This window comes from Globicephala melas, chromosome 4 (genome assembly GCF_963455315.2).
Source record: "Globicephala melas chromosome 4, mGloMel1.2, whole genome shotgun sequence".
Classification (NCBI taxonomy): Eukaryota; Metazoa; Chordata; class Mammalia; order Artiodactyla; family Delphinidae; genus Globicephala; species Globicephala melas.
This window is the reverse complement of record NC_083317.1, coordinates 116,943,689-116,970,738: the sequence shown is the minus strand read 5'-3', so window position 1 is coordinate 116,970,738 and position 27,050 is coordinate 116,943,689. Positions and strand designations below refer to the sequence as shown.

The 27,050-nt window shown below is 38.2% G+C and overlaps 1 protein-coding gene across 3 annotated transcripts in view; it reads right to left on the bottom strand.

The window, feature by feature from the left end:
* CP (ceruloplasmin) overlaps positions 1-27,050 on the bottom strand; it is a 74,832-nt gene that overhangs the window by 43,699 nt on the left and 4,083 nt on the right. For all 3 annotated transcript variants that reach the window (XM_030873262.3, XM_030873264.2, XM_060298501.1), the window contains exons 2-9: positions 22,473-22,720; positions 20,445-20,657; positions 19,908-20,081; positions 18,126-18,380; positions 16,662-16,833; positions 12,324-12,463; positions 11,033-11,170; positions 9,784-9,998 (exon numbers count right to left, since the gene is read on the bottom strand). In XM_030873262.3, coding sequence (XP_030729122.2) covers positions 9,784-9,998; positions 11,033-11,170; positions 12,324-12,463; positions 16,662-16,833; positions 18,126-18,380; positions 19,908-20,081; positions 20,445-20,657; positions 22,473-22,720 — 1,555 coding nt within the window. The remainder of the gene's footprint in view (positions 1-9,783; positions 9,999-11,032; positions 11,171-12,323; positions 12,464-16,661; positions 16,834-18,125; positions 18,381-19,907; positions 20,082-20,444; positions 20,658-22,472; positions 22,721-27,050) is intronic.

Sequence of the window (27,050 nt, the reverse complement as noted above, 5' to 3'; positions counted from 1 at the left end):
ACTATTAGAAGAGACAAAGAAGGACACTACATAATGATCAAGGGATCGATCCAAGCGGAAGATATAACAATTGTAAATATTTATGCACCCAACATAGGTGCACCTCAATACTTAAGGCAAATACTGACAACCAAAAAAGGGGAAATCAACAGTAACACATTCATAGTAGGGGACTTTACACCCCACTTTCACCAATGGACAGATCATCCAAAATGAAAATAAATAAGGAAACACAAGCTTTAAATGATACATTAAACGAGATGGAGTTTATTGATATTTATAGGACATTCCATCCAAAAACAACAGAATACACATTTTTCTCAAGTGCTCATGGAACATTCTCCAGGATAGATCATATCTTGGGTCACAAATCAAGCCTTGGTAAATTTAAGAAAATTGAAATTGTATCAAGTATCTTTTCTGACCACAACGCCATGAGACTAGATATCAATTACAGGAAAAGATCTGTAAAAAATACAAACACATGGAGGCTAAACAATACACTACTTAATAATGAAGTGATCACTGAAGAAATCAAAGAGGAAATCAAAAAATACCTAGAAACAAATGACAATGGAGACACAACGACCCAAAACCTGTGGGATGCAGCAAAAGCAGTTCTAAGGGGGAAGTTTATAGCAATACAAGCCCACCTTAAGAAGCAGGAAACATCTCGAATAAACAACCTAACCTTGCACCTCAAGCAATTAGAGAAAGAAGAACAAAAAAACCCCAAAGCTAGCAGAAGGAAAGAAATCATAAAAATCAGATCAGAAATAAATGAAAAAGAAATGAAGGAAACAATAGCAAAGATCAATAAAACTAAAAGCTGGTTCTTTGAGAAGATAAACAAAATAGATAAACCACTAGCTAGACTCATCAAGAAAAAAAGGGAGAAGACTCAAATCAATAGAATTAGAAATGAAAAAGGAGAGGTAACAACTGACACTGCAGAAATAAAAGAGATCATGAGACATTACTACAAGCAACTATATGCCAATAAAATGGACAATCTGGAAGAAATGGACAAATTCTTAGAAATGCACAACCTGCCAAGACTGAATCAGGAAGAAATAGAAAATATGAACAGACCAATCACAAGCACTGAAATTGAAACTGTGATTAAAAATCTTCCAACAAAGAAAAGCCCAGGACCAGATGGCTTCACAGGCGAATTCTATCAAACATTTAGAGAAGAGCTAACACCTATCCTTCTCAAACTCTTCCAAAATATAGCAGAGGGAGGAACACTCCCAAACTCCTTCTACGAGGCCACCATCACCTTGATACCAAAACCAGACAAGGATGTCACAAAGAAAGAAAACTACAGGCCAATATCACTGATGAACATAGATGTAAAAATCCTCAACAAAATACTAGCAAACAGAATCCAACAGCACATTAAAAGGATCATACACCATGATCAAGTGGGGTTTATTCCAGGAATGCAAGGATTCTTCAATATACGCAAATCTATCAATGTGATAAACCATATTAACAAACTGAAGGAGAAAAACCATATGATCATCTCAATAGATGCAGAGAAAGCTTTTGACAAAATTCAACACCCATTTATGATAAAAACCCTGCAGAAAGTAGGCATAGAGGGAACTTTCCTCAACATAATAAAGGCCATATATGACAAGCCCACAGCAAACATCATCCTCAATGGTGAAAAACTGAAAGCATTTCCACTAAGATCAGGAACAAGACAAGGTTGCCCACTCTCACCACTCTTATTCAACATAGTTTTGGAAGTTTTAGCCACAGCAATCAGAGAAGAAAAGGAAATAAAAGGAATCCAAATCGGAAAAGAAGAAGTAAAGCTGTCACTGTTTGCAGATGACATGATCCTATACATAGAGAACCCTAAAGATGCTACCAGAAAACTACTAGAGCTAATCAATGAATTTGGTAAAGTGGCAGGATACAAAATTAATGCACAGAAATCTCTGGCATTCCTATATACTAATGATGAAAAATCTGAAAGTGAAATCAAGAAAACACTCCCATTTACCATTGCAACAAAAAGAATAAAATATCTAGGAATAAACCTACCTAAGGAGACAAAAGATCTGTATGCAGAAAATTATAAGACACTGATGAAAGAAATTAAAGATGATACAAATAGATGGAGAGATATACCATGTTCTTGGATTGGAAGAATCAACATTGTGAAAATGACTCTACTACCCAAAGCAATCTATAGATTCAATGCAATCCCTATCAAACTACCACTGGCATTTTTCACAGAACTAGAACAAAAAATTTTGCAATTTGTATGGAAACACAAAAGACCCCGAATAGCCAAAGCAATCTTGAGAACGAAAGAAGGAACTGGAGGAATCAGGCTCCCAGACTTCAGACTATACTACAAAGCTACAGTTATCAAGACGGTATGGTACTGGCACAAAAACAGAAAGATAGATCAATGGAACAGGATAGAAAGCCCAGAGATAAACCCACGCACATATGGTCACCTTATCTTTGACAAAGGAGGCAGAAATGTACAGTGGAGAAAGGACAGCCTATTCAATAAGTGGTGCTGGGAAAACTGGACAGCTACATGTAAAAGTATGAAATTAGATCACTCCCTAACACCATACACAAAAATAAGCTCAAAATGGATTAAAGACCTAAATGTAAGGCCAGAAACTATCAAACTCTTAGAGGAAAACATAGGCAGAACACTCTATGACATAAATCACAGCAAGGTCCTTTTTGACCCACCTCCTAGAGAAATGGAAATAAAAACAAAAGTAAACAAATGGGACCTAATGAAACTTAAAAGCTTTTGCGTGGCAAAGGAAACCATAAAGAAGACCAAAAGACAACCCTCAGAATGGGAGAAAATATTTGCAAATGAAGCAACTGACAAAGGATTAATCTCCAAAATTTATAAGCAGCTCATGCAGCTTAATAACAAAAAAACAAACAACCCAATTCAAAAATGGGCAGAAGACCTAAAAAGACATTTCTCCAAAGAAGATATACAGAGTGCCAACAAACACATGAAAGAATGCTCAACATCACTAATCATGAGAGAAATGCAAATCAAAACTACAATGAGATATCATCTCACACCAGTCAGAATGGCCATCATCAAAAAATCTAGAAACAATAAATGCTGGAGAGGGTGTGGAGAAAAGGGAACCCTCTTACACTGTTGGTGGGAATGAAAATTGATACAGCCACTGTGGAGAACAGTATGGAGGTTCCTTAAAAAGCTACAAATAGAACTACCATATGACCCAGCAATCCCACTACTGGGCATATACCCTGAGAAAACCATAATTCAAAAAGAGTCATGTACCAAAATGTTCATTGCAGCTCTATTTACAATAGCCCAGAGATGGAAACAACCTAAGTGTCCATCATCGGATGAATGGATAAAGAAGATGTGGCACATATATACAATGGAATATTACTCAGCCATAAAAAGAGACGAAATTGAGCTATTTGTAATGAGGTGGATAGACCTAGAGTCTGTCATACAGAGTGAAGTAAGTCAGAAAGAGAGAGACAAATACCGTATGCTAACACATATATATGGAATTTAAAAAAAAAAATGTCATGAAAAACCTAGGGGTGAAACAGGAATAAAGACACAGACTTAGTAGAGTATGGACTTGAGGCTATGGGGAGGGGGAAGGGTAAACGGTGACAAAGCGATAAAGAGGCATGGACATATATACACTACCAAACGTAAGGTAGATAGCTAGTGGGAAGCAGCCGCATAGCACAGGGAGATCAGCTCGGTGCTTTGTGACCGCCTGGAGGGGTGGGATAGGGAGGGTGGGAGGGAGGGAGACGCAAGTGGGAAGAGATATGGGAATATATGTATATATATAACTGATTCATTTTGTTGTGAAGCTGAAACTAACATACCATTGTAAAGCAATTATACTCCAATAAAGATGTTAAAAAAAAAAGAAGAATGAGGAATATTTCCATATATTACAGTATAAAGACTTACAGATTATATTGTTAAGTGAAAAAAGAAAGTTAGAATATGAATACATACACACACACGTTTGTTTTTTAAATAAAATAAAAGAAAAGAATTCTTTTATTCTTTAAATAAAAGAATAAGAGTTAGAGAAGAAATCAATGACACTGAAAACAGTAAATCAATAGAAAAAAATCAGTGAAACTAAAAGCTGATTATTTGAAAAGATCAATAAAATCAATCAGTCTTTAGTCAGGCTAACTAAGAAAAAATGAAAGAGAACACGAATTACTAATATCAGAAATGAAATATGGGATATCACTACAGATCCTATGGACATTAAAAGAATAATAAAGGAATACTATGAACAAATCTATGCCCATAAATTTGACAACCTACATGAAATGGATCAATTCCTTGAAAGACACAATTTGCTAAAACACACAAGAAGAAACAGACACTCTGAATAGGCCTGTATCTACTAAAGAAATTGAACCAATAGCTAGTAACCTTCCAGAACAGCCCAGAAGTGTTCATTGGTGAATTCTACCAAACATTTAAGGAAGAAATTATACTAACTCTCTTTAAATCCATCAGAGGACAAAAACAGAGAGAATACTTCTTATCTCATTCTAGCAGGCCAACATTACTCTAATACCAAGACCAGACAAAGACATTACAAAAAAACTAGAGATGAATAACTCTAATAAATATAGATGTAAAATACCTTAAAAAATTAGCAAATAGAATCTGAAAATGTATAAAAAGAACTATACCATGACCAAGTGGGATTTATCACAGGTACTCAAGCTTGGCTTAACATTCAAAAATCAGTTAATGTGATCCATCACATCAATAGGCTAAAGAAGGAAAGTCATGTGGTCATATCAATAGATACAGAAAAAGCATTTGAGAAAATCCAACACCCATTCATGATCAAAACAAACAAACAAACAAACCTCTTAGTAAAATAAGAATGGGAGAACTCCTCAACTTGATAAAGAATACCTACCAAAAAGCTACTGCTAAGATAATACTTAATGGTGAGAAACTAGAAGCTTTCCCACTAAAATCAGGTACAAAACAAGGATGTCCCCTCTCATCACTCCTTTTCTATATCATACTGGAAGTTTTAGCTAGTGCAATATGACAAGAAAAGGAAATAAAACGTATGCAGATTGGGAAGAAAGAAAGTAACTGTCTTTGTTCACAGATCACATGATCATCTATGTAGAAAATCCAAAAGGACTGACAAGGTAACTCCTGTAACTAATAAGCAATTATTGTAAGGTTACAGGATGCAAGGTTAATATACAAAAGTCAATCAATCTCATATATACTAGCAATGAAAAGTGGAATTTGAAATTAAAAACAATACCATTTACATTAGCATCCTCCTAATGAAATACTTAGTTATAAATCTAAAAGAATATGTACAAGATCTTATATGAGGAAAACTAAAACTCTGCTGAATGAAATTAAAGAACTAAATAAATGTTCATGGATAGGAAGACTCAATACTGCCAAGTTTCAGTTCTTCCCAACTTGATCTATAGATTCAATGCAATCTGAATCAAAATCCTAGCAAATTATTTGTGGATGTCTACAGACTGATTCTAAAGTTTACCTGGAGAGGCAAAAGGCCCCAAATAGCCAACATAATATTGAAGAAAAATGAAGTTGGAGGACTGACACTCCCCAACTTCAAACCTTACTATAACACTCCAGTAATCAAGACAGTGTGGTATTGGTAAAAGAATAGATCAATAGATCAAAAGAATAGAGAACTAAGAAACAGCCACATAAATTTAGTTAACTGATCTCTGACAAAGGAGCTAACATAGTCTTTTCAATAAATGGTACTATAACAGATGGATATCCACATGCAAAAAAATGAATCTAGACACAGACACTCTTCACAAAAATTAACTCAAAACGGCTCATAAACCTAACTGTAAAGTGCAAAACTGTAAAACTCCTGGAAGATAACATAGGAGAAAGTCTAGATGACTTTGGATATGGCAATAGCTTTTTAGACAAAACACTAAGGGCACAATCTATGAAAGAAAGAATTGATAAACTGGATTTTATTAAATTTTATGCTCTGAAGAAAATATTGTCAAGAGAATGAGAAGACAAGCCACAGACTGGGAGAAAAATATTCACAAAGGATACACCTGATAAAAGACTGTTTATCAAAACATAAAAAGAACCCTTAAAACTCAACATTAAGAAAACAACCCAATTAACAAATGGGCAGAAGACCTTAACAGACAAATGTACAGATGGCAAACAAGCATTTGAAAAGATGCTCTATGTCACATGTCATTAAAACACCAATGAGATACCACTACACACTTATTAGAATGGCCAAAATCTGGAACATGACAACACCAAATTCTGGCAAGAATGTGGAGCAATGGGAACTCTAACATTCATTTCTGGTGGGAATGCAAAATGGTAAAGCCACTTTGGAAGAGAGTTTGGCAGGTTTTTTTTTTTTTTTTTTTAAACTAAACATACTCTTACCATATAATCCAGCAATTGGGTTCCTTGGTATTTCCCCAAAGGAAATGAAAACTTATGTCTACACAAAAACCTTCACATGGATGTTTATTTATAAAGCAGCTTTATTCATAATTGCCAAAACTTGGCAGTAATCAAGATGCTCTTCAGTAGGTGAATGGATAAACTGTAGTACGTCCAGACAATGGAGTATTATTCATCGTTAAAAAGAAATAAGCTGGGCTTCCCTGGTGGCACAGTGGTTGAGAGTCCGCCTGCCGATGCAGGGGACACGGGTTCGTGCCCCGGTCTGGGAAGATCCCACATGCCGCGGAGCGGCTAGGCCTGTGAGCCATGGCCGCTGAGCCTGCGCGTCCGGAGCCTGTGCTCCACAATGGGAGAGGCCACAACAGTGAGGGGCCCGCATACCGCAAAAAAAAAAAAAAAAGAAAAGAAAAGAAAAGAAAAGAAATAAGGTACTGAGCCATGAAAAGACTTGGAGGAAACATAAATGCATATTATTAAGTGAAAGAAGCCAATCTGAAAAGGCTATACATTGTATGATTCCAACTATATGACAATCTGGAAAAGGCAAAACTCTGGAGAGAGTGAAAAGACCGGGCTTGCTAGGAGTTGGGGGTTGGAAGGATGGGATAAATAGATGGCACACAGAGGACTTTTAGTGAAAATACTCTGTATGATACTGTAATGATGGATACATGGATCTACTCTGTTGGGGATGTTAATATTGGGGGAGGGCGTGTGTGGGGGAATAAGAGGTATACGGGAAATCTCTGAACTTTACCCTCCATTTTGCTGTAAACATTAAAGTGCTCTAAAAAATAAAGTTAATAAAAATAATAGTGAAAAATAAATAAAAGAATAAAGTTTTAAAAAGTTATCTATAGTGAGGGGATAGGTGAAAGGGAAGAAAGGATAGACGCTAGATTTCTTTGAATCTGCTTTTTGTAGATACGATGTTGGAGTCAGGCAAATGTTTTCCGTAATTATAAAATAATGTTACAGTTTAAAAAGAAATCCCTAAAAAAATAAAAAATAAATACATTAAAATAAATAAATAAACCTGTGTATTTTGTGGGTGGCAAAACTCCACAGGGAGGAACTATTCCAAGTGACTTTAAATCTGTAATTTGACTGAACATCCTTAGTGGGATCCACTCTAAAGACAAAAAGGGCTGCAAAACTGTTTTCAGTAATTATATTGTTGGCTGTAGTGTTATAATTCTAATCCTGAGACTGTTGTGTCTATATTGTGGGATGAAATGAGTGCATATTTATGTTGGTATTATTGAGAACTCAGCTTTTTCAGTGCAGTTGAAGGGAGGTACAGATATAAGATCAATGAGGTTAAGTAAACAAACAAACAAAATCCATAGACCTGAATTTGAATAGAAAGTATCAGTATGAACCCATGATGAATTTTATTAAAAAACGTTTCTTTCAATTCTGCTCACTGAAAAGGCTTAGGAACAATGATTAATACAATAGCACTGAGGACCCCTAATGCCCTGACTGTAGTTTTAAAAATAATTTCTTACTGAAAAGAACCAGGACTTTTTGGGAGAAATGACTGATTTCAGGTCTGGCTCAGAAAATGTACAATATGAACCTGAAATTGCTTTTTATACTAGAAGTCAAAGAAGCTTCAAAGACTACTAAGTTCATGTAAAAATGAAGTCAACATGAGCAAGTCCCCCAGTGGCAAAAAATAGGACATTTTGAGCATCAATAAGTATAATAGTAATGAATTGAAGCATACTAAATATGCTTAAATCCATGAGTTTACAATAGTACTTAAAAATAAACTACTAAGGGCTTCCCTGGTGGCGCAGTGGTTGAGAGTCCGCCTGCCGATGCAGGGGACACGGGTTCGTGCCCTGGTCTGGGAAGATCCCACATGCCGCGGAGCGGCTGCGCCCGTGAGCCATGGCCGCTGAGCCTGCGCGTCCAGAGCGTGTGCTCCGCAACGGGAGAGGCCACAACAGTGAGAGGCCCGCGTACCGCAAAATAAATAAAATAAAATAAACTATTAAAAACCTTTGACGTATGCTAGGAGAGAACTAGTAATTCTAAAAGTTGTAAATAAAGGGAAAGAATCAAGCATTTGTCATTCCTTTCTTGTATAACATGTACCTCAGGGCAACCAAATAGTCCATTAAGAGACGTTTCTGTTTATACAAATATAGTAGCTAAAAAACACAGAAGGAATGATGGAATCCAAATATTACTATTGTTCAACACCTGATTAGTTTATGAATCTAGGAAATGTTTATCAGTAGCTGACAACATCCCCGACTGAGAGACAAGTATACATTATATACTCCTTGATCGAGGTACCCAGTACCACACATGAAGTAGTACTGCAAAAAATAAAAAAAATCTAACCTGAATCTGATCAAGCTTGTAGATCTAGCCACTGATTTACAGGAAATAGAGTAAAAGAGAAAGAAACATGTTAAATGACACCACAGGAATGCAATCAGTAAAATCTAGACATGAGAACTTCTACAGGATAAAAGACTCTTTCAACAGAAAAACGCAAGAAAATATCTTGAGAAAAATATCAACTGATTGTACTGTATGTAATTATTTGAGTGCCTATCCACACAACAAACCTGAAACAATTAAAGGACAAATGTTCAGTTAAAATGTGAACATTGATTGGAAATGTGATGATATTAAGGAATTATGATGATGCTTTAAGATGTGATAACTGTATTGAATGCATTTTAAAAAGAATCTTTCTCTTTTAAAGATTTATATTAAAATATTTATTTTAGAGCTAAAAACAATGGTGGGATTAGGGATTTCTATTTATAGATCAAAGGGTCATTTTCCCATTTCATTTTTTTTAACTTTATTTTATATTGGAGTATAACCAATTAACGATGTTGTGATAGTTTCAGGTGCACAGCAAAGGAACTCAGCCATACATATACATGTATTCATTCTCCCCTGAACTCCCCTCCCATCCAGGCTGCCACATAAAAAATATTTTAAGCAATATTTCCTTAGTGAATGTTGAGTGACTTATTATCATTAATAGGTGATTTTTTTAAATGTGTGTGTTGAAGTCTAATGGTATCATAATAGACTTTGGATTCCAAGGAAAATCTTGTTTCCAACTCATCTTGGAACAATCACGTTAGCCAGAGAATCTCTGCACAATATAGATATAAGCCTAAGTAAAAATTATAATAAACATTAGGCGTAGAACCCTCACTGCCTCAAACCCCAGAATTTTCCTTATAATAATGATAATTCAAAGGGATTGGAAAATCATTTTCATTTTCCCTCATTGGACTTACCAGTCTCCCATTTGCAAGTAAACTTCCGTTCCTACATATTTTCATTGGCCCGATAAGCCCAGTAAATATATCTTTGGTGGGATCCACAGCAGAATAATACATCTTAGCTAGACAGACAGGATCTTTGTAAGTGGGTCCTACTTCTTTGGGGACAGTCCATTCATAGGTGAATGTTCCTTCGGGTACCACATGGGAGGCTGAAGAAGGAGGCGCACCTGTAAAAAAGGTCACACTGGAGAGGTAAATTACGCTTTCTAATGTCATCATTTGAGCCATGGAGTAGACTGCGTTTAGTCTAGGATAACCCACTTCTGTGCTCCTTTTATGAATTAGAGTGGAATCCTACCAGTGTCAGGTCACAAATGGGAATAATTTTCTCCAGGAAGTCTCCGCTAAACCTCTGTCTGAGATTGGTGCCTGCTATAGTCTGAATGTTTATGTTTCCCCAAAATTCACATATTGGAATCTTAAGGCGCAATATGATGGTGTTCGAAGTGGTGTTTAGGAGGTAATCTGGTCATGAGAGTGGAGCCCTTCTGAGTGGGATTAGTGCCCAGACGAAAGAGATCCCACAGAGTTCCCTAGCCCCTTCCTCCACGTGGGATACAAGAAGTCTGAGACCCAGAATAGGGTCTTCATTTGTCAGCCTTGACATACAAAAATACCTAAATACTTTCATGTAATGGAATGTTTTGCATCACTGAAATTATATTTATAAAATGTTTATAGTGCTAAGAAAGCGAACTCTGGGTATAAAATTATAGTGATAAGTATATTTATATTCTATGATCTCAAACACATGTAATTATTATTTACACAGATCAAAGAGTGGAGGACATACAAAAATATAATAGCAGTTGTCTATAGAACTATGGATAATATTTTTGGCTACACCTTTTTATATTTTTTAAATATTCTAAAATGTACATCGAATCTTATAATTGCAAGAATATTTTTCAAATTTAACAATCACCCAAATAGAACTCCGGAAATGTATAACTGATGCAATCCAAATCAGTTACTAGCAGCATTGTCAATAATCATCCAATTAAGGTAGGACAGAATTCCACAAACATACTGGAAATGGTAGGAAGAGATTTACTCGCTTCCTGGCATGATTCTGAGAACGGTATATGAGAAGTTTCCTCAGAAGTTCCTGCCTTTGGTTTTTGCAGGACAATTTCCCTGGGGGTGACCAGCACAGTAGGTTATTAAACATTATTGTTTGGTTACAAAGTGCTGTACTCACTTCTGCTTGAATTGTAGTACGTGCCCTCGTTGCTTTTATCGACTCTCACCCCAATCGGTTCAATACTGAGGGGATATGTTCCTTTGTTATGGAAGGTGACTCTGATGGTGTCTCCCACCTCTGCCGAAATGACAGGACCTAGGGACAAAGAGAGAATTATTATCCTCCCTGATATATAGCATACAGAATGCATAAGACAGTTGTTTTCTTTGCCTTGTCCTCTGGCAAGAACCACTGGAAGCAACATGCTTATTGTTGCAAATGGAAAGCTTGGTTTTTAAAAAGTCCATTATCAATTTGACATGAGGAGGCCAGAAAAAGATGAGAGGGGCTTTCTAAGTTAACTTCAGGTAATGAAATTTGTTACCATTTTTATCCAAGTTAGTTCGCAAGCTTCATACGTCTATAAATTACTGTTCAGAGTATCTACACTCTCCTCACCCTGTTTTTCTGTGGACCAGATGTGTGTTATTTGTCCAAAGAGTCAGGAGAATGCCATAAACCTTGACCACCCAAAGGGGGTAAGTTAAATTGTCTTGGCTGTGAAAAGTAACACCACTGTTGTGGATTTCCCATCACCAAAATCAATATTATTACTAAATATAGAACAAAAACAGAAATATAGTACAAAAATATTTTATGTAATATATAAAATGATACTTATTGAGAGCTTCTTATGTGCTCTTCTGAGTCTTTATGTGAATTAACTCATTTAATCCTTACAACAGCTTTATGAAGTAGGGACTATTGTTATTATTGTTCCCATTTTCCAGAAAGGGAACAGGCACAGAAAGTTGAGTACTTTCAAAGGTAACACAGCTAATAGGTGAAGAGTGAGGACAGTCTGAATCCACTCACTTGCTATTCTGCCCAAGTGCCTGAGCAAAACAGGTCTCTGGGCTCTGCCTGGGGGCAGCCTGCAGGAGGCTCTAAAAACAAACCCAACCTGTCTCATTAGTAGCTGAATTTTATTTCTAAGGGAATGTACATTTGGCTAAAAGCGGAAACTAATAGCTTTACCGGCTATGTAAACAAAGTCACACAAACCCCTTACCTCTTTGAAGAAAATAAAAAGTAATCATTTGAAGTCAGCCTGGCTTTTAATGATGAAGACTTACTATGGGTAATTTACATTTGGAAAAGCTGCTGCATTTTATTGATGATTCCTCTTCCATGTCCATAGTTTATATGTAGAAATCATGCCACAGGTTCTGAAGCTTCTGTTCTTCCTGAGGTTGATTGTAGCTCAGGGGAAGAGTACATTAGTCATGTGTATTCTGCACAGACTCACCCAGGATGCCAAGATGTTCTTCTTCAGGGCCTCTCTCCTTTCGGTCTGTAAAGGAGGCATCTGTGTACTCACGATAAACCAGCTTTTTATATGAGCCTCCGATTCTTGTAGAACCATGTTCAAAAAATACCTCTGAATCACTGTCAAAAGAAAAAAGGTTTAATTCTGGAGTTGAAAGCAGAACAGAGCCAGGTTGTCACATAGGATACTAACTGAAGAGAAAAATTCTGACCCGTGCTTAGAAATTACCCATTATTTACCAAATACTCCTCAGAGGAGCAGATAGTACTAGGCACCTTACAGAAGGATGTTCACTTAAGGGGTGGAGACTCATGGCATAGAGATTTTATTTTTTCAAGCAAAGTGAAAAAAATTTCAAGAGGGTCCATGTCAACCCCTGAGAGTTAATAAATTGTCCTGCAATAGAATCTTTTTAATAAAGTATGAAATGTCTAAAAATACAGTAACTATTGTTTGTTGCATATTAGCCTTCAGAAGGTTTCATTTATCCTCTGAAACTCACATGACAATGTAACAAGTTGGTATTATCCTCCCCAGTTTACAGTAATCTGCATTTCTGTCAACAGTCTTCCTTAATTGCTTCAGGATTTTCATTACCTCCTTTTTGAACTCGGTGTCTATTAGACTGAAGAGGTCTGTTTCATTGTTTGTTCCTTCAGGGGAATTCTCTTGGTCTTTTAACTGGGAGTGGTTCCTCTGCTTCTTCATTTGCTTATATTGCTCTTACTCTGTGAGTTTAGGAGAAACAGTTACCTACCGTAGTCTTGGAAGGTTATTTATATGCGGAGCATCCCTGCGTAGCTGGTGTGGTTTTACTATTTTCTGGCGTGAGGGCCACTTTTAGTTGGGATGCCTTCTACCTCTTTCCTCAGCACGCGCTGGCCCTTATCGCCTGCATAGAGGGCGTGCAGACGTGGTGACCAGCGTGCCCTCCCGGGCCCTGTGATGACGGAGGCAGCGATTGGCTCCCGATTCTCTCAGCGGCGGAGGCCCAGCCCGCCCCCACCCCTGGAGCTCGCGTAGGCAGCGTCCTGTTGCCTGAGAGCGCATGCTTTGGGGGGGGGGGGCGGGGAGAAAGATGCTCCTTTGGCAGTCCTGCCCCTCCCCTCGCGCAACCCCCAACAATGGCACCCTGCCTTCAGGCTGTCTTCGCGCAGCCAACCCCAGTCCTCTCCCCAGGTCTAACCTCCAAAGCCTGAGCTAAAGCCACCAGTCCCCACCCACACCGGTGGACGAGTGTCCCAGGCTGGGGAGCTCAGGGTGGAGGTACCAACCATCCCTGCAGGTTTCTCTCCATTTTACCTTCCGCAAACGGGTTGCTGCGCTCTCCTCCGAGGCTTCGAAGCTCCCCCTCTGTCCTGGCTAATCTCCCCGCCAGTCAGGGGACTTGCCAGGTTGTAGGAACCTTTCTTCTTCCACAGCTCCCTCCCAGGGGCACAGGTCCTGTCCCAAGTCCTTTCTCTCTCTCTCTTTTTTTTCTTTTTTCTTTTGTCCTACCCAGGTACGTGGAGATTTTCTTGCCCTTAAAAGAAGGCTGAGGTCTTCTGCCGGCGTTCAGTAGATGTTCTATGAGAATCGTTCCACATGTAGATGTATTTTTGATGTATTTCTGGGAGGAGGTGAGCTCCACGTACTACTCCTCTGCCATCGGCTCCCCATTCTCCCCATTTTATAAATGAAAAAATGAAATCTCAGAAAGGCATTTGACTTGCCAAAGCCACCCCATTCATCTCTTCTCCCATTTGACAAATGTATGGAACATCTGCTCTTTACCAGGAACCCTGTTATATGCTGATGACATGCCCATAAGCAAGCTGGACCCGTCCCTGTCCACATGGACTTTACATCTGTCCCAGAAGACAGACTACAAATCAATCAATATAATAACATGTAGGGCTTCCCTGGTGGCGCAGTGGTTGAGAGTCCGCCTGCCGATGCAGGGGACACGGGTTCGTGCCCCGGTCCGGGAAGATCCCACATGCCACGGAGCGGCTGGACCCGTGAGCCATGGCCGCTGAGCCTGCGCGTCCGGAGCCTGTGCTCCGCAACGGAAGAGGCCACAACAGTGAGGGGCCCACGTACCGCAAAAAAAAAAAAAAAAAAATATATATATATATATATATGATAACATGTAATAAGCACAGAGTGTTATGAAACATTTTTCCTAGGGTTGGGGAAAGTGATGGGAGAGGCCCCAAAGGCTTTCCAGAGGAAGAGTTTCTTTAAAATTATCTAGAGGTGAAGTAGAGTTAAAATGATGGAATATGTGTGTGGAGAGAATGGGGCGGGTATTTGCAAAGAGGAAACAGCCTGTGGGAAGGCTCAGAGAAGACAGCAAGCATGGCATCTCTTATAAACTAGGGCAGGAGCATAGCAGGCAGGGTAGGGAGACGGGTCAGCAACCTGCTTTTAAAATCTCAGTGAGAGGTAGTGATGACTTCAGAGGTATTAGCAAAGAGGTTGGAGAGAAGCAAACAACTTTCCGAGATATTTAGGATATAATGAGGCAGCATTTGATGAGGAGAGAAGGAGGGATTAGTGAAGGAGGGAGGGAATCAAGGGTGGTGCTCAGGCTTTGAGCTTGAGCGATGGGTGGATGGCGACACCATTCATGCAGAGAGGGAAACTTAGATTTGTGGGGAAGACAATGGATTCAGACTTGGACATATTGGTTTGGAGGAGCCTCATCCAAGTGGAGTGTCCACTAAGCAGTTCATAATGCAAATCTGCAATTTATAAGAGCCTTCCGGGCTGGAGATACCGTTTTGGGAGTCATTGCAACTGAATGTCAGTGTGGCGGGGACTTAAATCTCTGCTTCAGTAGTCACAGCCTTGGGTAGAGTCAGGCCCAGCAATTGACCTGTTGTTTGCCGTTGAGTGAATCACTTAACCTTTCCAAGTAGATGCGTGGCAAACAAGGCTTCTCTAAAGAGGTGATGTTTGGGCAGAGACTTGGAGCAGGGGTGTGGCATAATCTCACTGACATTTTTGAAAGACTGCTTTGGCTGTTTTATGAGGAATGTACAGTAGGAAAGGAAGACTGAGGCAGGAAAAACAGCTGGGGGGCCATGGAAGTCATCAGACATGTACCAAAGGTAGCTTGTATGCATCAAAGGACACTGTCAAGAGAATGAAAAGAAAACCTACAGAATAAGGGGAAATACTTGCAAAGCAGATCTATCTGATAAGGGATTAATATCCAGCATATAAAAAGAACTCATAACTTAACAACAACAAAAAAACCGAAATAACCCAATTAAGAAATGGGCAAAGAACTTGAACAGACATTTCTCCAAAATTGCCAACAAGAACATGAAAAGATGCTCAGAATCACTAAGTATCAGGAAAATGCAAATCAGAACCACAATTAGATACCTCTTTGCACCTGTTAAGATGGCTATTTTTTTAAAAAATGGAAAATAAAAGTTGGCAATTAGAAGAGAAATTAGAACCCTTGTACATTGCTGGTGGGAATGTAAAATGGTGAAGCTGCTGTGGAAAACCATATGGTGGTTCCTCAAAAAATTAAAAATAGAATTATCATATGATCAAGCAATTCTACTCCTAGATGTATACCCAAAAGAACTGAAAGCAGAGACCTAAACATATACTTGTACTCCAGTGTTCATAGTGGCATTATCCACAACAGCTGAAAGGTAGAAGCAACCCAGATGTCCATCAACAGATAGATGGATAAATAAAACATGGTATATGAATACAGTGGAATATTATTCAGCCTTAAAGAGGAATGAAATTCTGATACATGCTACAACATGGATGAACCTTGAAAACATTATGCTAAATAAAATAAGCCAAATGAAAAAGGACAAATATTACATGATTCTACTTGCATAAGGTGCCTAGAATAGGCAAATTCATAGAGACAGAAAGTAGAATAGAAGTTACCAGGGGATGGGGAGTTTTTGTTTAGCGGACACAGCATTTCTGCTTGGAACGATGAAAAAGTTCTGGGAATGGACAGTGCTGGTGATTATACAACCTTGTGAATGTACTTAATGCTGCTGGATTTTACAATGTTATGTTTTCAGAAATGGAAAGCAAATGAAGTGATCTAATTGTATTCAATGTTTCCTGAGAGTTTTGTTGAGCATTTGAAAACTTTTAAATCTATTCTTTTTCATGGACTCAGAAGTCCTATTTCTCAAACTTGGACTCACTACCAAACCTTAATAAATATTTAGCAGTCTAGTTACTCAATTTCAGGTACCAATTAAAATTTTAATCACTGAATCAGCCTTTTATGATTTTTTGGGGGGGAAAGCATATTTTGAAATAATATCTTTTTTTCTGAATTACCTTCCAGGTGCTGTTAAGTTTTCTTTGGTGAAGGTGTCTATGCCGGAGGGTGCATAGTTCCAGATGATTTCCTCAGCAGCGATGTAGTAGTGTCTAACATGTTTGCCATAGATATCGTTCTCAGATGAAGGCTTCTTACAGTCTTGTACCCAGAAAAAGGCCTGCAAACCAGCTAAAAACCACACAGGAGGAGACACTGGTTAATGAAGCCAATGTTTGTCTCTCTTATTGCCTTGTAAATGCTGCTGGTGAAATGACAGATGGAAACTGAAGAAATAGATAGCTAGAAACAATACTATAAACTAGAGTAATCAGTTGTATATAAATCACTCATGGAAAAGTCAAGCAGTGAAAAACAATTCTCTAGGTGGCACAGAGAAGTGATACTACTAGTGTTTTCAAAAATGTGGAACCAGTTTCTGTGGGGTTTCGCTTGGGAAGTCTTTCGATGAGAAAGAAAAAAAAAAAGACACATTAATAGATAAGTGATGTGGGGAGAAATGAACTTTCACCATTTAATTTCACTTTTTTGGGGGGGGGGGGCACGCCACGTGGCTTGTGGAATCTTAGTTCCTGGAGCAGGAATTGAACCACCAGACCCTTGGCCATGAAAATGCAGAGTCCTAACCACCAGACCGCCAGGGAATATCCTCGCTGTTTTATGTTATCAGTGAGTCAGCATTGAAATAAATAATGCTGTAATGAGAAAACATAGATAAGTGATGAAGAGATGCTCTGCCCTGTTTTAGGGGATATGGTGGGGTGGAGGGGGAGGAATAGAATGAGCACGTTATTAGTATTGTGCTCTTAGATAAAATGGCTATACACCTGCTGTGCTGAGCCTTCTGCCGCCATGATCACATTTGATGAATAAGATCGTGTTTGAAAGTCAAAGTAACATGCTCAGAGACCCAGATTAAACCTAATTTCTTCAGAAGACCAATATTGCAAACTAATATTTTTCAAGAACTGGGGGTATTTTATTACCTTATATTAAGGAGATGGAGGAGAGATTTAGCATGTTAAGCTAAGGAATAGCTGGACTCAAAGGACAAAGTTGGTTATATTTAATAGAACAAGTCAAGAAAAACACAACAAGCTACTTTTCAGCACAATATACAAATCTTCTGGTGTTTAAAATATTGTGTATTTTACAAATCTGGGAAGCTGTATGCAGTATTATACTTTTAGGGTAGGACTATACATCAGGGCCAATTTTTTCTTTTCCAAAAATTAACATATTTTCAATTTTGATTACTTTATAAATGCTCCAGTCTTTTTAAAAAATTACATTATGATGCATACTGTCAGAGGAATAAAATTAAGTTACCAGTTCAAAGCTTATATCATTCCAAAGTTATTTAGCTTTTAGATTCTGATTTCCAATCATCACCCCATTAATAGTGTAACTGAGACATGACTCTTTTCTCAACTGACAGCTAATTTCAGGTAAAGATGCCTTACCTTTCAGATGGTTTAGATTCTGACAGCTAAGCATCCATTCTCCAGGGTTCTGGGCCACCATAAAAGCATCAAAGAGGGTAGCAGGAAAGAGATTGATTGTATCAACACGGTAGTTCTTATTAGTCAACGTTTGCCCGTGGAAGAAAGCTGCATGCACATCAATTTCATTACCCATACCAAAAAGATACCATTTTACTCTGTCCTCAGCACACATGGAGAGTCCTGGGAGACTTCCAAAAGCATATCCATTCACAGCTGTAAGTCAAGAGCAGAGACTGTGACTAACAGACATTGGTGACTGGGATATTGATAGTTACCTCTAAATAAAATCAGTTTGGGATTGAAAATATCTGGCACACATGCTGCTCTTCTTCCCTCCTGTACCCCCATCAGACATTGTTAATCAATCACAGTACTCTTTCATTTTGGACCTGAATTCAGCCTCAAGATTTTTGTCAACACAATATTAGCACATGAACACAACACTGAAGATGAAATCTATTTGCTCTCTTTGTTATAAACTCTACACCTTGGTATGTTCATGTGTATATTTGTAAATACAAATGTGTACATATATGCATACGTATATATAAATGGGCACACATACAGTAAATAGAAAAAACACTGAAGTTTATTTAGGAATCAATCATGTATCATGTTGGTGGTGGTGGTACGGATGATGTCAGTGTTTTTTGTTATTGTTTATCAGAACTTTTCCAATTTTCTACAGTGAATGTGGATTGCTTTTGTAATAAGAACACAGGGGAAGCTTTTTTTTTTAAAGAGTAAAAGACAAAATTGGAAGAAATGTGAAAGAGGAAAGAAGAAATGCAGGGAAAGGACAGTAGGAACAAGTGACTAGAGCCACAAAGACCTAAGAGGTCAAAAGCAGGATAGCCTGATTCTTCAAAGAAACTAAGGGCCACTGCTCAAGCTGAGAGGTCCTAGAGTTAAGATAGAAATCAGTTCTGGGAAGCATTGCGAGGTAACCAGATGCAACAGGGATACCAAACCAGACTTAGCCAGACTAGAAGTTTGAGTCTCTAAAGCCTATTTTGGTTAGCACATAACAGAGGCTGGATTAAAATATGGAAAGAGGATCTTTCAGCCAGAAATAAGCAAAAGTTGGAAATAAAAATCCGTACTTTGTTAATTAATTTTTCTTCTTTGATAGTACAGTTACTTTTGTGTCCTTAGTTTCTGAGTAAGGGTTATTTTTAAGAAGCTAAACATTCTAAGTGATGGACTATCTTACTAACCCCATTATTTTGTGTCTGAGAATCAAGGAGAAGCCCAGGCAGTAAAGAAAACATTTTTAGAAGAAATAAAGTGAACTAAAATGTAGGAAAAAATGATGCAAGGTTCGGGGGGGCACGGGTGGTGAAGAACAATATGTATGTAAAAGAAATACCTTTTAGAACTAGTGGTTTGAACTATTTTCTTAATTATAGTGCAATACTTTACAATATAATTTAACAATTTTAGGCTGCCTCAAATAATTTTTAAAATGAGTTGGGAGAATAAAAAGTATACAAATATAACATGCATATACATTTAACCATAATTGATAATGGTTTGGAAACAATTTGATGTATCCAGCTTTACCTGCTCAGAGTTTTGATTGGACCTGTTTAGCTGAATATCAGGTTGCACATCCAATATGCTTTGTTACCAAGGGCATAGATTAGAAACATGCTACTTATTCATGTGAGGGAATAAGAGTAGCAGAATTAATGGACCGAGAAAAATAAGATAAAGTTAACAGATCTTATGTAATCTTACAATACATTCTGTTACTCTCCTGGAAGTCTTCATTGTCTTTGTCAACCTCCTCTGGTTCAGAGCAGTAGGTCTTAATGTTGTCTTCTAGGTACCAGCTGAGATTTTCATCCACAACAGAAAACATCACCACAAATTCTTTGTCAATATTTTTTTCTTCTTCTTTATCCAGAGAATCTGAAGTGAAAATTACTATTTCAGTAGAACTTAATTTTTAGCATGAATTTTAGCATGTGATTTATAGTTTAAAAATTTTTTTGTATTTATTTTCCTAATAAACCAGAAATCTAAACCAGTCACTTCGGTTTTATAGACTTGGAAACATTTAGGGAATTTACGTTCAGTAACCTGAATGTTGTTCCACGTATCCATTTTTCTCCTTACCCTTCCCTGCTCTTCCGTTCCTTTTTTTCTAGACTCACTGCCTCTCTACCTTACCTACTCAATCATAACACATAAGACTTAAAGTATATTTAAAAAACAAACCTCCCTCTCTACTGTCTTTGGTCATTTATTGTGAATAATAATGAGACAATGTACCTTTTTTACAGTGTATTAAAGGCCCAATGAGTCCTGCGGCGATATCTCTTGGAGCATCAATGTGGGAATGGTAAATCCTGGTCACGCAATTGCTGTCTTCCTCACCAGGACCTTGTTCTGGGTTGGCATGCAATATGTACATACACTGTTCACCTGGCCGCACTTTGTCGTCTGCTTTTTGAAAATCTGTGGTGTTGTCAGGGTAGATGGCCCCTAGGAAATGACATGCAATGAAATTACAAATTGAATGTGTTTGAGCTTGAATGAGAAAATAGATGGTCTATTAATTCATTCAGCAAACACTTATTCAACGTCTAGTATGTATCCCCGTGGGAACACAGTGGTGTTCTATTTGAGCACAGAAGAATAAAAGGCAAATGGCTACAGGGTGTGGAAGTTTCACAGAAAATGTTATCATTTTTTATACTTGACTGAGCCTTCAAGGAGCAGTAATAGATATGTCAGCAGCATAATGACTGTTGTTTGCAATTTAAAGAACCACTTTCGCCCTGGGGTTATGGTATGGAAGTAAGAGCAAGATGGCTACTTTCTCCTATCACTTGAAGCTTCTTGTATGATATCAGATTTTTGCCTGTGAAGTAACCATGGGATTGTTTAATTTTGTAAATTTCCAAACATACGCAAAAGCTGAGAGAATAATATAATTAACTTCCATGTGCCCAACAACCCAGCTTTAACAATGATCAACTCAAGGCCAATCTTGTTTCATCTATACCCTCACCCACTCTTAATAGTGAATTAGTCATCATCAGTGAATTATTCTAAAGCAAATCCCTGACATCATATCATTTCATTCATAAATAATTGAGTATGTATCTCTAAAAGAACTCTTTTTTCTTCTAACATATCCACAATACAATGATCATACCTTAAAAATGATTAAAACCATAATATATCATGAAATTGTAAAAAATAAATAAGATGGCAGTCAGCTTTTATGCTATGAATGTAATTGTTTGGTTTAGAAAAACAAATTTAAAAATATAGAAGATCAAAACATTCACCCTGTAAAGCAATACCTCTTTTAAATAGAAAACCAATAATTAATTAAAACTAATTTTATCCTAATTTCCAAACTTGATCCTTATAATTTCAATGAACATGGTCTCGACATTTTTGCCTATGATAATAGCTGACATTTATTGAGCTATTATTGTGTACTCTCATTGTCCCTATTTTATAGATAAGAAAACTGTAGCACAGAGAATTTAAGTTAACTTGTCCAAGGTCATTCAGTCAATAAAAGGCAATGCTGCACTCAAACATCGGTCTATTAAGTTTGAAGCTCTTGTTCTTAATCACAACAAAACACCATCTCCCTTCATCATCATCATCACCATCATCATGTACTAAGAATGAGGTCACAAGCACCAAATCTAATATTCGTTCTTCCTGTACCATCTTTAAGGATTCCAAGTCCTACATTCAAATGACCTTTTGGTTAACTGTGTCTCAGATGTGACTCTGGGACCATCCAGCCACCTGCGCTACTTGGCTACTGTATGAGACTACTCATGCTGCCTTAGCTGGGACAGAGTTTATACAAAGTTAGGATGGAAGGTGACAATGGCTACAGTACGTTCACATGTGGGAACTTCAGAGATAAGATCATCCTCATCTTGGGGATTTCTTGTTTCTTCTTTCCTGTTTCCTCCTTCTGGATTTTTGTCTTTTCCAGGCTTTAATGCACACTGCCCATTTCTCTTATTTTGACCATGTGTCTGGAAAGGGGTTGGGCACTGGGAAGGAAGTTCCAGCTCTCACTGACTCTCACTACATGAGTCCACACAGAAATTCTATCACATTCACACTTCACACAAAACAAGTATAACCCAGAGAAACACAGCATTATTAGGATGAACCAAAATACTTATTCATAAAATAGTTTAGAGCTAAACAACATAGTACAGGTCTTATCCAGGAGGAAAGTCCATAATCTCAGAAATTAAAAAGTGTTCCTACTGAAAAGGAAGAGGAAATTCCAGCTAGCATATGAGCTGAACTTACCCTCATGTTCCTTATAGTAAGTCATTCCATGTGCATGAAAAGTATAAGGCCTAGAGGCAAAGTTTTTTAAATGTACATAAACTCTATCTCCAGTTTCAGCTTTGATAATAGGGCCTAAAAACCCCAGCCAGACAGGTTTCTCTATAATCGTCCCAAAGGTTTCATCTGTGTACTGAAGATACACGGCCTTCTTGTAGACTTTTCCAATTCTATTGGAGCCATTTTGAAGATAGATATTGGCATGTTCCCTGCAAAGGAAAGGAAGACAACTCTATTAGAAGCCATCACTGCTGGGGATAACATTATGATGAAAGAGAAATGAATGACCATATCATATTAAATGTTTGCCAGTTGTTGTAGGGATGCCTCCAAAAAATGAAGAGGAGGGCTGGCATTTAGCCCTGTTATTTTAATTATGTGAGGTGTCACACATCAGCTATATGGCAGACCACCACGTGTGGATGCGCCATAAAAATGTAATGCATCTTACCAGAGTATTTCCTGTAAGGTTTTCATGGTAAAACACAGAGGCATTGTGGGATAGAATACAAAATTAAAGTGAAATATTAAAATAAAGCAGTTAATGAAGGCATTTCTCACTTATGGCATACCTCTTTCAGCCACTGGAAAAATCTGAGTTTCTAAGCATTCAATCTGGATATGTGAGATGTGAAAGCAAGTGCATATTGTTTTCCTAAAGTAAAACTAATAATGCTAAAGTAATTCCATCTTTCTAATTTCTTTTAGCAAAACTAAATCAAAGTTGGAATTGATTCATCAATGTGTGTGGGTCTTAAACTTATCTTTGCATTTGAATTACCCCTGTGGTTTTTTAATCCCTTGCTAGCAAAAATACTTGAACGTTGAATGTTTATATTCAGGTTAGTGGCTGATTAATAGTTGCTTAAAACTTTCCTAAAAATATCAGCAAATTGAATAGTAGCCAGGAAAAAAAAGAAAAGAAAGCAAGTTTGATATTCAAACTTTTGAACTGATTCTTAAGTTATTGTCCTTAATGCAAGCCCAGAGAGTTCAGTGGGATCTATTTGTGGGCAATGCCATCTAGCCATTCAGGGGAACCCACTTAAAACCTGGGTTTTGGCAAGCCCTTCCACAACCGAGGTCTCTCCACTAGAATAAAAACTGCTAACCCCAGCTGATGGTCTGGGGTCTGTGTTTGTTCATGTGTGTGTGCGCGCGCCTGCGTTTTGCCTACTTTGATCTCGGTGACCTTTGACACCTTACCATTTTCCATTCAACCCATATGAGGCCAGATGACGTGACTGAGGAGAAATAAACTTTGTCTTGTTTCCTCAGCGAGAAGCTCATCAGAAAGAGTGAGGGGTACTTTTCCATTCTCTCTTCAAGATGAGGGCAGGGCTTGTCTGGGAGCTCTGGACTTTCTCTGTTGCAAGGTCCAAATTTAAAGATCTGTTTTTTAAAAAATCTAGGGCTCAGGCCTAATGTTTCTTAAGTTTTCATGTGCACAGGGATCTACTGAGGACCTTGATAAAATACAAGTTCCTAGGCCCCAGCCCCACTGATTCTGCTTCTGTGCTGTTGGTGTGAGGGTCAGGCATCTGCATTTGCTAACAAATACCCCTGTGTGTTCTGATGCCGCTCTGCGTTCGTGGGCAACCTGAGTAGGGGAGGCTGCAAGGGGAAGGGGAAGAAAGCGGCCCAGTCCCACAGGCAGTGGGATTCCTGGAGGACATGAGACAGAAAGGTGGCAGGTTCTGTTTCCAGGCCATACCCTGGTCGTGGTCAAACGTCAGCTGGCATGGCAGCATGGGGGCACCTGATTGAGCCTGAGTGCTGGGACCAGTGAGCAGGGCCACTTGGCAGTGGTCCTGGTGGCTGCATTTGGGCATTGGGAACAGGCTTTGGAGATAGTAGAGCCCCCGTGTTCTGAATTGACCAGGGGGTTTCAACAATGAGCATCTCATAGTTGTCACACTAGGGACCCCAATTTTTTAAAACCTGGATTGTTTAAACCCCAGGATTCTCAACTTGTTCACTGAAAGATGAATGAGATGGGGTTCCCTTCCCCTATCATGGTGGGAGAAGGGCCAAGCTGGAAGTTAGAAAAATAAAGAAGTGACTTTTTTTGTACCCAGGATGGCAAATCCATGCTTAAGCCTTTATTTCTCATATTTGTTTTCATTTTCTAATTGTTCGTTGCAGTTTCCATTTTGTTAGAACAAAACAGAAAAAAAAAAATTAAGAAAGACTCTGAGAGACTTCGAGGACATCAAAATACATAGGAAAACATTCTTCCCTGGAAACAGCAGCATTAGTACGGACAGGAGTATTCTTAATAAATAGATGTTTTACCAACAGCAAAATTCTGAGGCACTGAAGGCCACTGAGATTAAAGGCAGATTCATCCAGTCCACACTGCTGAGAGGAGGTCAGGAAGAGGGCAGTTCAGTCAGGCACGCAGCGGCAGCTGCAAAGCTTACGGTGCAAGGATGGAATTACTCTTGGGTCACACCAGAGGAACCTGGACAAGTCAGTCTCACACAGGTCCGTCTAAGCCTCGAGGTAAATTTTCTCCAGTGTCTGTACACACTCTTATTGCTAGGGGATTGGTCCCAATGATATTTAAATAAAGATTCTAGTCTGTGTTCTACCATGCTCTGTTGATCCATATCTTAAATAAAGCCAGAGTTTTAAAATAGCCCTCACATTCTTAAGACTTCATTTATAGTGTGTATTTATATTTCCTAAATGTGCCTCTAAAGCATTAAGAAATATGTCACATCCCTTTTCAATAAACTGTAGCAGACTTTGTCAAAATGCTTTCATTATATTGAAATTCTCCTGTATTAATCATTTCCTGAAATAGGAGGAGCATTGTCTAAGTTTTGGAATCCGTTTTTTTGTGTACAAAGATTTTTGGGGGAGGGGTGTGAAAATTACTTAAAAAAATAATTGATCTGAAATTATAATCTATCCAGTATTTTTAACATTTGGAATTCCTTTTATACACACAGCAATATGCAAAATGTGTTTCCCATCTTGTCTTTTTTTCTGAAACAAAATTAAATCTTAACCAAATTGGGAAATATTTCACATCACGTGATAGCTTGGGGGAGGCCTGTTTGCTTATGCTCTGTCTCCAAAGAAACATCAAACTGTCATTAAGGAATGTCTATTTAACTTTAAGAGCACGGCTTTGGGGACAAAGCTTCAGTTACTGGAAGCTTGCAGGAAGTTTGCCAATCAGATATCCAGTTAATAAAAAACCTATTATGGTTGTTCTTTGACCCGAACAAGTAATTCACATTAATCATAGTTCTTTCTGTTGGCAACTGTAACATGTTCTCTTCTATTCATTACAATAGATATGTCTCCCTCTCAGTAAACACATCCTTCCTTTTTAGCGCCCCCAATTCCTATAATCCTATAGCAATTCCTCTAATTTCTGGTAGATTCAGACCCAGAAGTGAGTTTTTAATGGTAGAGGAATTAAAACATTTTTTACACTGCCTTAGTAAGATAATAATAATGCTACTCCCATCCATAAGTTCAGAGTGCACTCAAGATGATCAAGCCATGGTTACTAAAATGTGGGTAATGCACGTGAAAAGTTTCTGGAGTCTTAGCTTCATTCATTGAGACACAGTATATTCGTTTTCTCTTGCTGTGTAACAAATGATCATAAAGCAGCTTAAAACAGCACCTATTTATTATTTCACAGTTCCTTGGATCAGAAGTCTGGCATGGCATGACTGGGTTCTCTGCTCAGGTTATCACAGCTGGCATCAAGCTGTTGGCTGGGCTGAATACTTGTCTGGAGGATCTGTGGAGAAGTCTACTGCCAATCTCACTCAGGTTATTGGCAGAATTCAGTTCATTATGGTTGTAGGACTGAAATTCCTGCTTCCTTGCTAACTACCAGATAAGGACCTCTCCCAGTTCTTTAAGACCACCCATATTCCTTCCCAGTGGCTTCTTCCATCTTCAAGTCAGCAACAGTTTGTTGAATCCCCCTCAAACCTCTTTGAATCTCTCTGACTTCCTTTTCTTCTACTAGAGAATTCTCTGCTTTGGACTAGACCCACCCAGATCATGTCCTTAGTTTAAAGTCAACTGTATCACTGAATATAACATAAATCGTGGGAGTGATATCTCAACATATTCACGGGTTCTGGAGTTTTACGGTAGGATATCTTTGTGGGTCATTAAAAAAATTCTGCCTACTAGACACAGGAATCACAAGGAAAACAGTCAAAAATTAACTGGCAGGCAAAGACTTAACCTGGGTATGCATAGCACAAACTCAAGTGAATTACAGGTTCTCACTGGCCTGGCTTCATTAACACAGCATGAAAATGGTACCTAGGTGTCAGCCCTCTTTTGGATATGTTCTTGGGGAAAATAGCAGCTGTGATAATAAATTGTAGAGCCTGAAATGTATAAAATGGTGTAGTTACTTCATTAGTTCCTGCACACAGGCTGTCCTATATGAAGTGTTTATAGCACACTAGATTTTGCTTACTATTTTTTATTTGGCAACCTTGGAATATGAGTCATCGTAAGCGACTTTTCCAGATTACTTTAGCTCATAATTAT